The sequence below is a fragment of the Engystomops pustulosus genome, chromosome 5, assembly GCF_040894005.1.
Source record: "Engystomops pustulosus chromosome 5, aEngPut4.maternal, whole genome shotgun sequence".
NCBI lineage: Eukaryota > Metazoa > Chordata > Amphibia > Anura > Leptodactylidae > Engystomops > Engystomops pustulosus.
The window spans coordinates 38071388-38085792 of NC_092415.1; the positions used below are offsets into that span (position 1 = coordinate 38071388).

Sequence of the window (14405 nt, forward strand, 5' to 3'; positions counted from 1 at the left end):
TCCGGCTTCCGCTGAGCATACGCTAATACAACACCCTGAACATCGGCAGACGATGTGCATTCCTCTCACCCCGTTCAAGGTGGTGGTGGAGACAATGGAGGACTGATCCTAGCTAGTGTTGGTAGAGACCTGAATTTTGCAGGTTCGGGCCCTAGACACGGACTTCAGTCAGTTCATGTCCAGGTTAGGCTCCACCCACGCCCCTCCCAATAACAACCGCAATTGGTGCTGCCACCGATCGCGATTGTTATCTCTTTAAATGCTCCTGGCAAAGTTTGTGGGGGCATTTAAATTAATGTGGTGCATGTCGAAGATGTCAAAGGGAGCGACAATGCTTCCCAAAATGGCTGGCCCTGCACCACGGGCACGTTACTGCCAGGGCACATACGCCACATTAACGTTAATGCCTTCACACAGACACAATAGATAGAGATGCCCACACTACCCTATTAGCAAGGCGCTCTCACTCTCTTTACTACACATGTGCATTGATATGCTGTGTGGAGAAAGATAAACCCGGATTTGTTTACTGTAATGGTAGGTGCATCTTTACAGTGCTGGATTCCTACTATTTCCTACCATCCCAACCAAGCAGGTGTCACCCCCCCCCCCCAACTGCTTCTACAGCACTTATTCTCCTGTACAGTGTAGCAGCTTGTGAAGCTAAAGCATGGAGGGGGCTCTTGGAACACCCCAATAGCATAATCTTAAAAGTTAATTTTAGAAGGAGGGAGGCCATGAATAACAAATATAAGAAGATTACCACAGTCACGGCACGTGGATCTATGTGTAGGTGTCCCTGCTTCATTTTAACGGTAGATTTCCTTTAAGCTACTTGTAAGGCCACGTTTACATGTTGCGCTTGGAATTCATTTTGAAATACATTACAAGTGCATTGAGTGAAAATCACCCCCAGAAGAAACTTTCATTTTGACCCAAACACTTGCATGTTCCAATTTTGTTGAAGAATCCCTTTAATGCTCGTTACTGAACCATCACATTACCCAGAAATTATAACTGGACTATAATCCGCTTGTTTTGATTTGGTTTATTTTTATATTGTTGTACAACCTCTTTCCTTCCCAACCAATTAATACTATTACTGGATGAAAGGGACCTCAGGCAAATGGTAATGGTGCAGCTAAATACAAGCTTAAAATACAATCATCCAAGGAAATAATAACTATTTATACATCGTATAACTACTCATACACTTACCGTACTTATTTTATAAATATACCAAAGAGCAATTCAACCGAAAAGAGTCTTTTCTTCAACTACCCATTTGCCTTTAGTGGAAGAAGTGGAAAACAGAAGCGCAATAGGATAAAACTGTATAAACATCTAACTAAAATATGCCAGGACTGATGATGAATTGTAACCTTAAATTTTTTTTTTTAACTTTACATGAAAACGGGCTTCTCGTTTTTACTATATTGATGGCCGATACATGAAAGGGACCATGATACATTTTTGTCAATGTAGAAATGCCTGCATGTCGTCTCCTTAGCACTACGTTGCAGCTTCCGGATTGAGCTCTCCCAACGTTAAATTAGTCAATTTTGTGAAGATTGAAAAAAACCCAATAAAGGTCGGTAGTACACTAACGTTTTCGGCCTTTGGTAATGTACCCAGGTGAAGCTCTGATGGACCAAGCACAGTGCAGTGGATGGAAAAATGATGCAAGGACTCCCTGTCTGCCTACTGCAGTAACGGTACTTACTGATACAGAACTGTTTCAGAGCCGGTGTTGAAGTTCAGCCGCAGACACGGAGTCCTTGGATCATATTTCTCTGTGATGCAAGGACACTTGTCCATTGCTCTGTTTTCAGTCTGTGGGCCATGAGTCTATTTACATGGTTCAAACACTGTTGTGTGCAGCCGGCCTAAATGTTTTTGACGTGGTACAAACCATTTTTGCCTTGAATTCTTTGGCTGGGGAACTTTTTTAAAGTGAACCCATCATCTACCAGCCCAGTCTTCCCAATAGACACTAGAGCAGCCAAAGTCAATACTCGAGGTCATTAGCTTTTACCACCATCCTCCTTAATTGTTTGGATTTTACATAACAACCACCAAAGTAACAACACGACCAATAAAATTGCAAAATTTTGAAAACTATCACACAATTATAGAAGTGGGACTGGAAACAATGCAGAAGTAAACCTTTGGCTCCAAATTTAGAATTTTTCGTGCTCCTATAGTGGTAGAACTTTGCAAAACAAATGCAGCGTCACTGTCTTTCAAATAAGACCCTTCTGCAAACCACTGAAATTAATGACCTTAACAAGGATTTCCAACAAGCCGAATTACTGCACCACGCTGTAAAACAGTCATCCCCTTGTCTGAACAGCTTAGAGCCCCCAAAAGGAAGAGACGGCCATTAAACAGAAGTGCAGAAAGAGTGACAATGGCCACGGCTATTACTATGTGTCTGGCAGCTGCTTGTAAGAGGCAGAAGGAAGTAAAGACCATTGCATATCATTCCCCTAATCCCCATTTTATTTCAGAGCTTCATAAAAAAAAAAAAAAATCTCAAAATGTTTATCCAACTGCATGTCATTTAGATCTTCACATTCTAACACAATGAAATCTCTACGTTGGTATTTCTGTCGAAATCTGGCAGCGACGACGACTATAAAGCAAAATGAGTGTCAGTGATAATTAACATTGACAGAGAAGGAAACACGGAAAAAGTAAACACTGGTTAAATGGGGGTTTTTTCTTGCACAATACATTAAAAGTTGCTAAGTGCCGAGGACACTTTCTACGACTCGCCTCGAAGTCGAAATGATGAATTTCCAAGAAAATGCTACTAAGAGCGTTAAGCATCAGGAAACCATTAGATGGCAGTTTTTCGGTAGTTTCAATCCCACAATTTGATTTTTTAAATGATGAAACATTCAATAAATGAAATGACTTTGCGCAAACATATACGTGGAATAAATTATCGCAAATGAAAGCAGCAGAGTTATTTGTTCAGCTGCTCCAGTGGTTGGAAGGTTAAGAACAAAAGCTATTATTGTTCAGTGTATTTTTTCGCAGGAAATAGACAGTGGCAAAGATACAGAAGTTCAACACATGAGATCAGAGACACAGTTTTCGTAGCAGACTCAAAACAGATGTGGGAGAGACGTGTGATCTTTACAGAAACTATTAGTTATGTTTTCTTTTCAAAGTGTAGCACGTTAACGGGATCGTGTACCTGGTTAACCACTTCGACACTCGCGAGCCCTGGAGGTGTTAAAGGGTTAAACGGGCTTGTATAGAAAACAAATATAAAACATAGGGGGGAAAAGAAAAAAAAGAGACAGAAAGAAAGTTATTTGTACAGCACGCCCTGCTTACTCAACACGAAAAGTACAGGCATTTATGAAACCCTATCATTTAATTACAGCCTGCGCATTTCTTTAAACACGTTTTCCATTATACATAATAATTTGCTTGAACCACCGTCCCCCGGTAATTACAGCGATTCCGTCCAAAATTAAGTTTCGAAACTGTTTTGCAGACTTTGTAAATAATGACGGCTAAGCCAGTGTTTTGACAAAATTGTGCATTTCGTTAAATGACCTTATTGTAACGTAGGTGGGTTTCAAAGGAAAAGTCACTTTATTACAAAGACTCCATTGGGACCTGTTATTAACCTTTGTAGGTGCAGTCACAAGTCTTCACTTAGGAATGTTTATTTTTCCATCATTTCGACAATTTCTACACTGAAGTTACTTCTACTGTCTGCGTGTTTTTTATATACCCCATAGACAAAGGATCCGCACTATTGTCCTAAACCAAGGTCCACAGCAATAAGCACCTCAAAATTGCTATTAATAAATGTCCAAAAGTAAGATGACTGGATACTGGTTTAATAAACACATAGGGGCATAGCCCCGCCGCTGCATGTTCACAGCCCGATACATCAAGAGGCTTCCGCCTCTTGATGTATCAGGGCAGCCGGCTGCGCAGCACTTATCCTACGCCAGGCAATATCTTTCATGACTTATCCATGGAGGAGGCAGTGTTAAGGCTCATTCACACTGCCGTCTGCGGGGCCGTACATGCGGCTGCAAATTTGCAGCCGCGTGTACGTCCCCATAGACGGCAGTAGCGGCACGGCGGGGATACGGTGCCACACATGTTTGGCACCGATCCGGACCGCACACCGCAAAAAGATAGAGCATGCTTTATCTTTCAGCAAGTGTGCGGCTGTGCGCCGCTGTTTTCTTATGGAGGGAAGAGAAGTCACCTCCTCCTCCTCTCCAGCACACAGCGGGCATACCGGGTGTGTATGTACCCTTAGGCTGTCCTACTAGAATACTAGTAGCCTGGTTGGAGCCTGGGCAAGCACGAAGGACCCAGGCTCCAACCCAATACTGGACCCCTGACATATAGCAGAAGACGGATGATATAAGATAAGGAAACGGACGGCACTCACCAATCTTCAGTATCTTCAACTGCTCTTTCTTTATTTACATAAAGACATAATCACAGAGTGTACATATATGGAAGGGAGGTGCAAGCAGAAAGCCTGTAAGAGGCAACAGGCGTTTCACGCCGCTCTGCGCTTCTTCCGGCCTCTATGTGGAAGACAACTTGATTTCAAGGCTTGTAGGGTCTACATCCTTGGGAACAATGAATAGAGGGCCCACAGGATAACTTTAACTTAGTCCAACACTGAGTGGAGGCATTAGATTGGTGGAAGTTGTCTTCTTGGCACAACCATGAATCAGGGACCTGCTGCTCTCTGCAAATTAAGTTCGTAAATTCAGCAGATCGGTAAGGAAGCCCCACCAATATCTTTTGGTTCATATGAAAGTCCCTGAAAACTCTTTTAAACTTCTATGGTGGTCAAAGTTCAGCGCAAAGGCAATATTAGAAAAGAGAAATTACCAGGATGTTAATCAATCTCAGTATCAAATTGGCTGCCGTCTCCCTCCTCAGAGACTTCCACAGAAATTCCACTAAAGTGGCTAGTCTGTTCTGGAAGTCTACTAGATAGTAGACAATCCAAAGTAAAAAGCACATGTCCGCTCTTAACCCCAGGAGACGCCCCCCACTCCCTTCAGTACACAGTTAACAAAAGGAATTTGGGTCGGCACTTACTTGTTTCAATGGCGGTGGAATGTTCTCCATTGAACTATAATAAAAAGCACTAAAAATTACAGCCATGAGAATATGTAATAAATCTTACGCGTTTCAGACCTATTGAGGTCCTTAGTCATAGATGTATGACTAAGGTCCTCAATAGGTCTGAAACGCGTAAGATCTATCACTTATTCTCATGGCTGTAATTTTTAGGGCTTTTTATCATGGTTGAATAAAGAACATTCCTCTGGCATGTAAGTGTGATCACCTCAGAACTACCGGAAGCAAGTGGTAGATTTGCTTTAAAAAAAACGGAAACAACTGGATAAGATGAAGATTGCTACTCCCTACAAAATAGATGCACCTTCTGTCCTCTGGTGGCATAAAAATACCCATCAATAAGAAAGGTGATGTCTGGCAAATCTTAAATTAAGGCTTTTCATGGAGCCCAAGTATTTCTAGGTGCATCAGAAAAGATTTACAAGCTTCACATACAATTCACTGTGTAATTCCAGCTTTCGGGCAGACTCTGTAATTTTGTTCTCGATCCACATGTAAATGAACTGCTTACACGGCGCTAAAGATGGAACAACTCTGCCCTGCGCGCTCTTAACGTGATTGAAGGATTAATATACGGAAAGGCAAAAACTCCTATAAATGTTATTCCAAAGATTCTTGGCCCAATAAAAGACAGAATTTTAGTGCGGATTGAGCATAGTACAAACAATAACACTTATAGGAAGGATAGCCACTATACAGATAACGGGACCTCTGAGAAGACAGAACACGGAAGTGACTGACAACTGAGTAACGGCTACGGTATATGTGTCGGCCTCATCCTGTAAGGGACGAGCTAGCACCATCCTACTAGGAGTTGATTGAAAGCTTTCTCTGATTAAGTACATAGGGAGAAACCAATAGGTACGGGTCACAGTAGGGACAGCATAGAGCTTCAAGAAGGGTCTAGATGCCTTCTTACTGCAAAATAACATTAATGGTTATGTTATAATATAGATCTGGGATAATATACATCCCTTTCCCATCCCATCCTTTTCCGTCCTTGACTGAACTTGATGGACATATGTCCTTTTTCACCCATAATAACTTTCTACAAGGGATAGTTGGCTTTCTGTATAGATTGTTACCTGCTCCCTGACCAATCTAGCTACACTAAAGAAGAGCACAAAAGATCAATAAGTAGCAACATTAATGCATCTGCAAGTTAACATGATTAAAAAGTGATTAAGTAAAGGGACCGTACGCCATGAAATAAAGATGGATGTGTTTGTGTTAATCTCCTAGACAAACCTCGATATGTCTCTGTCCTTGGGGTAGTAGAGTCCTCGAGTCCCGGCTAAGCAGATGTCTTACTATCCCATGCACTGTATAGGAAGGTAATGTCAGACTTGTAAACCACAAGACAATTACTTGTATTGCTTACAACCACAAGCCGCAAACCCTCATATTCCAGCTCTCTCTTGTCCTCTAAGACTGAACGGCATTTTCCCAATGGGTCTTTATCATCCAGAAAAAGGATTTAAAGCATAAACTACAAAAGTCACAAATTTTACAAGACATAAGTGCAAACGATAATGAATAAAGAAAAGCGGTGTAGTTACAGATTACGGGGTCTCCAAAAAGATTAATATTCCCCCAATATAAAAAAATAAATATTTTAAAATCATGCCTGCCTTGCTGGTTACTTGGATCTGCTCCGAATAAGTCGGACTAAAAATATTGTGATCTGTCTTCCTTACTTAAAACCTTCAACACAAGCCTTGAACAGGAAATTACCAAAATAAACAAAGATTTTTTTTTTCACTTAAGAAATAGAAAACAAAAATGTCGGTTTTAGGCAGGCAATAAGGGCTGTGGCATTTCAGCAAAATTAAATAACAGAAATTATTTAAAACATAATGCACAACTTTTAATAAATATCAATAAAGATCATACTCACAGAAGACACAAGTATGCCAGAAATTAAAGAAAAAAAAAAATAGGAATTTTGGTCGATTTTTTTTTAGAACATTCCAATTTTTTTCTTGGATTTCACTTGCACATATCTCCCGTGGGTGTGACCAATTTATTTTTTATAAATAGGATTTTTAAATATTAGGATTTACACTAGGTATTTTAACTTATATACAAGACCTCAAATTAGAATGTTTATACAGTGCCTACAAGTAGTTTTCAACCCCCTGCAGATTTAGCAGGTTTGATAAGAAGCAAATAAGTTAGAGCCTTCAAACTTCAAACAAGAGCAGGATTTATTAACAGATGCATAAATCTTACAAACCAAAAAGTTATGTTGCTCAGTTAAATTTTAATACATTTTAAACATAAAAGTGTGGGTCTATTGTTATTCAACCCCTCAAACCCCCAGAATTTTGTTTGGTTCCCCTAAAGTATTAAGAAGTAGTTCAGGCACAAAAAAACAATGAGCTTCACATGTTTGGATTAATTATCTGTTTTTCCAGCCTTTTCTGACTATTTAAGACCCTCCCCAAACTTGTGAACAGCACTCATACATGGTCAACATGGGAAAGACAAAGGAGCATTCCAAGGCCATTAGAGACAAGATCGTGGAGGGTCACAAGGCTGGCAAGGGGTACAAAACCCTTTCCAAGGAGTTGAGCCTACCTGTCTCCACTGCTGGGAGCATCATCCGGAAGTGGAAGGCTTATGGAACTACTGTTAGCCTTCCACGGCCTGGACAGCCTTTGAAAGTTTCCTCCCGTGCCGAGGCCAGGCTTGTCTGAAGAGTCAAGGCTAACCCAAGGACAACAAGGAAGGAGCTCCGGGAAGATCTCATGGCAGTGGGGACATTGGTTTCAGTCAATACCATAAGTAACGTACTCCACCGCAATGGTCTCCGTTCCAGACGAGCACGTAAGGTACCTTTACTTTCATAGCGTCATGTCAAGGTTCGTTTACAGTTTGCTCATGATCACTTGGAGGACTCTGAGACAGACTGGTTCAAGGTTCTCTGGTCTGATGAGACCAAGATCGAGATCTTTGGTGCCAACCACACACGTGATGTTTGGAGACTGGATGGCACTGCATACAACCCCAAGAATACCATCCCTACAGTCAAGCATGGTGGGGGCAGCATCATGCTGTGGGGCTGCTTCTCAGCCAAGGGGCCTGGCATACTGGTCCGCATCCATGGGAAGATGGATAGCACGGCCTACTTGGAGATTTTGGCCAAGAACCTCCGCTCCTCCATCAAGGATCTTAAGATGCGTCGTCATTTCATCTTCCAACAAGACAACAACCCAAAGCACACAGCCAAGAAAACCAAGGCCTGGTTCAAGAGGGAAAAAATCAAGGTGTTGCAGTGGCCTAGTCAGTCTCCTGACCTTAACCCAATTGAAAACTTGTGGAAGGAGCTCAAGATTAAAGTCCACATGAGACACCCGAAGAACCTAGATAACTTGGAGAAGATCTGCATGGAGGAGTGGGCCAAGATAACTCCAGAGACCTATGCCGGCCTGATCAGGTCTTATAAGCTTATTAGATTATTAGCTGTAATTGCAAACAAGGGATATTCCACAAAATATTAAACCTAGGGTTTGAATAATAATTGACCCACACTTTTAAGTTTAAAATTTATTAAAATATAACTAAGCAACATAACTTTTTGGTTTGTAAGATTTATGCATCTGTTAATAAATCCTGCTCTTGTTTGAAGGCTCTAACTTATTTGCTTCTTATCAAACCTGCTAAATCTGCAGGGGGTTGAATACTACTTGTAGGCACTGTATGTAGATAGATTTGACAGGTTCCCTTTAAAGAACATGACAATAGGCACAATAAATTTCCCCCGCCCCACTGGGTGTGCCTTTATTGAAAATATTGAAAAGTGCAGCGCAGGTGTCCCAGCTTAAATGTGCCCCCTCCCGAGAGCAAAATCTTTCCGCAAACTTTTTCTGCCTTTGTCTTAGCTAGCCACGCCTGCCACCATGTGTCTCCACCCACAACCGCTTGGTCTCGCCCACAACGTAGTGTGTGAAATCGGGAGATCTAAAGTCCCCCTTGTAGTGCTCACTGCTAAATGTACCATGCAAGCGAAAGGAAGAGCATTCTGGGAGAGGACCCTCTGTCTGCTCAGGTACAGATTTAAAGAGACACTGAGCTGTCAGTCACAAGGAAGGAAGGCGTAGTTGACCATTAACAAGCAGGTATTAGTGATGAGAAGGGTAAAAGTCTGGAGCTAGGTTTTCTTTAAGACGGTAGCGTAATGCCATAAATCAAGGGCACATCTTTGGGGCTTTAACATTATTTCATAAAATGATAGTCTTTTAAAAGGCAAACACAAGCCTTGCAACTTTATCAAGTATTCCAGCAGACAGACATAAACCAGTAAGTAATATAAATCATCTACATCTTTACTAAAGAAAATAAATAAAAGTATAAAATACGAAATGAAGGTGCATAGGAAGCTGATAGCACCTGGCTCAAACAAACACAGACAGATCCTAAAAAAAGTTTTTGACTCCAAACACTCAGAAAATGGGCAAAAAAATAACCCTTTCCCTGCCATGGATAAAATATAGCAAATATAACAGCACTTGCCTATTTTTGTGGAATAAATCAGATGTTATACCGACAATTCAAACACATATACAGACTGTGCTAAAACCCCAACATGAGTTTTGCACCAGCCACCTTCATTCCATATTTTTTACAGACTTTGGGACTTCCGGCTTACAGAAGACCCCTAGTTACAGACGGACCTCTCTGCGCCCTGGTGAAGCTCTGGATGTTTGAAATTTACTAAACTTTAGTCCCAGGGTGCAATAATCAAATGTAAGTGTCTGCGAAGAACCTTTATTGTTCCCATTTCAACCCCAAATTTTTGAAATCTAATTATAATAGAAACCAAAAAATTATTTGGCTGGCGTTACACTTATATACAAATGTGAGTATGTTCCTACTTACATACAAATTCAACTTAAGAACAAACCTTTAGAGCCTGTCCTGAACGTTACCTGGGGACTACCTGTACTCACTTTGTATTTTGTTTAATAAAGACTAACTCACAACCAACGTTTGTGTGCATGAGGCCCAAGATAAAGAAAAGTTTGATAGAGAGTTCTCGTTTTTCTACATAACAGCCAACAGAAGGCACATGACCACATGATGAAAGCCTAGAAGACTTGTCCTTCACATATCCATCCAGTCACATGAATACTCATCCACGGTCCCTCCAAGGCACTGCCACACCTTCACACAAGACCAGAAGGTAAATGTCGATATTTTTATTTGACATCATTGCCACGAGATCCCATTTAATAAAAAAGCTCATCTAGATATATATATATATACATATCTGCTCCAGCAATTGTGGTTAAGACATGTGTCTACGTCAATTTTATTCACCATCGGAACAGAAGCAGAAATCAGCAAAAAAAAAAAAAAAAATAAGGACATCAAGTTTTTTATTCACTTTTTTTTTTCTTAAATTACAGTCCGACAAATGAAAATGATTTTATAAAGGCAACATCTGTTTTTTTTCTTTCTGGAAACGAATTGAAGTGCAATTATGGTAACTATCTACTCAAAAGACATAGCAAAGAGCAGATCTAATTTGTTGTAAATTGGTGAAACCCGTCAGCCCCCCCCCCCCCCACCTCCCCTTGGCTGTGGCGGAGTGTAAAAAGTTCTTGGTAAGGGGGGGGTGGGGGGGGGGTCATGGAAAGATCACATGGAACAGAGGTTTTGTATCACATCTCCAAATTACTTAGAGGCACTGTAGTCTTGCAAATTGAACTAAACTTCCCTAATTCCAAGAAATAACACTGCAGTGAAAATTGGTTATATGACTTTGAAAGAAAAATATTCTTCACATCTAAAAATGTCCTGTGAGCGCAGAAGAAATCAAGAAGCAATGCACTTAAGCAGTACACTGTGTACTCTTCTTCGTCATTGCTCTCCGCACTTCTTGGAACAGTCAACAAGTAAGATGGGTGAGGTGGTTAGACAAGTCGTGACCAGGTGAACGTGCCCGCGTACAGGAAAAAAACTCTTTCTTTTCATGCCGACAAAGTAGGGACCAATCCTATCAATTAATCAGAATATAGAAAATCTACTAATGATCACAAAGTTTTTCAAATCCATGATTCATTGAATTTCACGGAAGCTTTACTGAGCCCGTTTTCTTCCACTGATCCGTTGTCCATGAAAAAATATTATGGAACCTGTCCCAATTTGTTCACGCATGCGGATCACGGAAGGCAATAGAAGGCTATGGGTCTGATGACAGGTCCATCTGTTTCCATAATTGGGGAGACAGGTATTGTGTTTTCTAACCAACATCATCAGTTTTTTTTTAAGTTCACTCCCGGTGTGCAGCATTCGGGCCGTGCGTTCCCAGCAGCATGTGTTGCGAGTGTGATGCGAGTTCATCGCATCACACTCGCAAGTGTGGAACGGGCCTAAAGTAAGCAGCGCCTAGTGCTTGAACAAACGCCGCAGTGTTAGAGTGATAGCGTTACCGGAAACCTCTGTTAACGCTATCTAACACTGTGGCGGGGTACAATGTAATCATCAGACCGCTCGCAAAGCGGTCCGATGTATTCATGAGGGGGCGGTACCAGGCGCTGCCTCTACCCCTGACCGCCAAGCTCGCTACATAGGCCGGCAGTAACTGCCTCGCAGTTGCCGCCCATAGCCACACCCCAACCCCGCCCGCTCATGAATACGTCGGACAGCTTTGCGAGCTGTCCGACAATTACACTTTACCCCGCCTTAGTGTTAGATAGCGGTACCGGAGGTTTCCGGTAACACTATCACTACAACTGAGGCGTTTGTTCAAGCACTTGGAGCTGCTTACTTTAGTAAGAAGCTACTAGTGCCGAAAATTTGGGTGACAGGTCCTCTTTAATAACAGCCATTTTTCTGATATGCAAATGAGTAGACATGAGTCAACTTCTGGGTAGAAGAGTCATACTTCTACAGGCTTCCAGTGAACACGGCCCACTCTTTTGATTTACAGCTCAGTGTCAAATCTCGGCCTGAGCAGATACAAAGCCCTTTCCCTGTCCTTACAAGAATGCTGTCCCTATCACTACTTGGTGAATTTAGCAATGAGCACTGTGAGGGAAACTGCAGGTCTTGGCAGAAAAAGTTTGGGGAAGGATTTTTCTGGTGGGAGTAGGCAGATTTAAGTTGGGGCACCTTCAACAATGGCAAGGGTGGGGAGTGAGTAATGTTTATTGTGCCTGTTCTTGATGACAGGTTCCTTTTAAAGGAAATCTACCTTCAAAATGCAGAATGATAACCCAGGGACACTTTCTCATAGATCCAGGCACAGTGACTGTGGCAATCTTCTTATATTTGTTATCCATGGCCTCTATCCTTCTAACATCAACTTTTAAAATAATGATCTGGAAAAGGGACTGGGAGGCCATACAAGAGCCCCTCTGTGTTGTAGCCTAGAAGCTGTTACACTGTCTTATCCCCTGCTCTTCCAGCACTTCCCCCTCCCTCTGCCTGCTGTAATCTCACAGTGGGAGGGGGAAGTGCTCCTGCACAGTGTAAATTCAGTCAGTAGGGTTCTGGTAACAATCCCCTAGAACCCTTTGAATCATTTTAAGTTGATTTTAGAAAGATGGAGGCCATGGATAACAAATATAAGAAGATTTCCCCAGTCATGGATTAGCAAGTGTCACAGGTTTGTCATGCTTGATGGTAAATTTCCTTTGCATTAAATGTTCATGTTAATAATCCATAAACCAATTTCCCTATTCCCTCGATATATGCAGATTAGTCATAAATATTGCTGCAAAATTACACTGAAATTCACTTTTTGAAATGTACAACAAATCTGCGTGTAGCTCTACAAATTATCCAATATATGCAGGCTACCAAGGTTTATGACTTGACAAATGCAGTGACAAAGGCCATTCACCTCGCATGGGAAATAAACCCAAAAAAAGGGGTTTCTTTTATTGAAGTAACGTAAACTGGTTCCATTTACTTACAATAAAGTTTACTTTTCATGACAGCCAGTGAAGTACATATCAATGAAGATTATATTAAACCTTGGACCGGAAAATATTCAGGGTGGTCTAGAAGGGCACAGGCTGTACCGTTTTTTGGAACCCCAATTTAACTTGCGGAGCGGCAGAATGTGTTCTGGCCTGTTTGTGTCTGGGGGGGACGGAGTGTAAAGTACCGCGTTGTGTACCCGTCGTGGTTACCTTGCTGGCAGCCGCCCTCTTGGTGTCCTTCAGTTTGTCACTCGCCCGGTCTAGATTCTCTTTCTGCTGTTGGACTTGAGCTTCCAGCTCTTGCATCTCTCTGGTCTTCTTATGTAATTCAGATTTCAGGATCCCAACTTCCAAGTGTAGGCCATTCATCTTAATGCCACTGCTGCTAAACTGGAACAGATTGAAGTCAGACATATTGAAGTGAAAGACGTTACGAACAGATGTTTCTAAAAAGCATCATAATGAGTTTGTGGTATTGTGACTCTAACAAAGCCATGTGTCTGACAGAAGATCTGAATACAGCGACAGCTAATGGAAACTAACATCCAAACTAACCCGGGGCATGGACAAACACTGTTCTACTGTATGCTAGGGGTGTCTGTGTAACAGTAATGTGCGGTCATAGCTTCTGTTACAGATTAATTACAAACTAGAACCATTCCGCTCCTCCTGTCGGCACAACTCGCTGTCGTTCTCCCGATATGTTTTTTTCTTTTTCTACTTCATTGTTGCAAGCTCATAGTAAAAAAAACCCCAAACCATCCAGGCAAGATACAGACTTGTACTGTACAATGTCAGACAGAAAAGGTCTATCCATGCCCTCATCACTTTCCATTTGGGACTACTACACCCCTCCAATGCACCCAAACCTCTGCCACCCTCCTAATACATCTCTCTCCTCGCTTCTCCTCTGCCCCTTCTTTCTACCAGTCTCCAAACTGGCACAATGAATACAGTTTAAAATTTTAACCACGACCTGCAAAGCCGTCCATAACCTGTCCATTCCATGTATCTTTGACCTAAACAGTCAATATTGTCCCATAAATAGGGGGATATTTACTAAGGGTCCCGCGGACCGCACTTTCGTCAGACATCCTGACGATTTCCATTTTGCGCCGCTGGGACAGGGATTTAAAAGGGGTTTTTGGCGCACCCGATCGGATTTTGGCGTCTTTCATGCAACACAAATCGGGGGGCAGGTCAACGGACAATCCGACGGATTCGGACAAACCGCAGGATTTAACTTAAAAATTGTGCTGTAAGCCAAGCACTTACATACACCAGGAAGAAGAAGGTGAACTCCGGTGGACCTGATCAGGGAAGCGACAT

The 14405-nt window shown here is 41.9% G+C and overlaps 1 protein-coding gene across 4 annotated transcripts in view; it reads right to left on the minus strand.

Moving 5' to 3' along the window:
• LOC140132652 (uncharacterized) overlaps nucleotides 1-14405 on the minus strand; it is a 255989-nt gene that overhangs the window by 234738 nt on the left and 6846 nt on the right. For 3 of the 4 annotated variants that reach the window (XM_072151668.1, XM_072151664.1, XM_072151665.1), the window contains exon 2: nucleotides 13287-13466. In XM_072151668.1, the coding sequence (XP_072007769.1) occupies nucleotides 13287-13445 (159 nt within the window). In that variant the 5' untranslated portion in view covers nucleotides 13446-13466. The remainder of the gene's footprint in view (nucleotides 1-13286; nucleotides 13467-14405) is intronic. The other variant, XM_072151667.1, reaches the window with a different exon arrangement.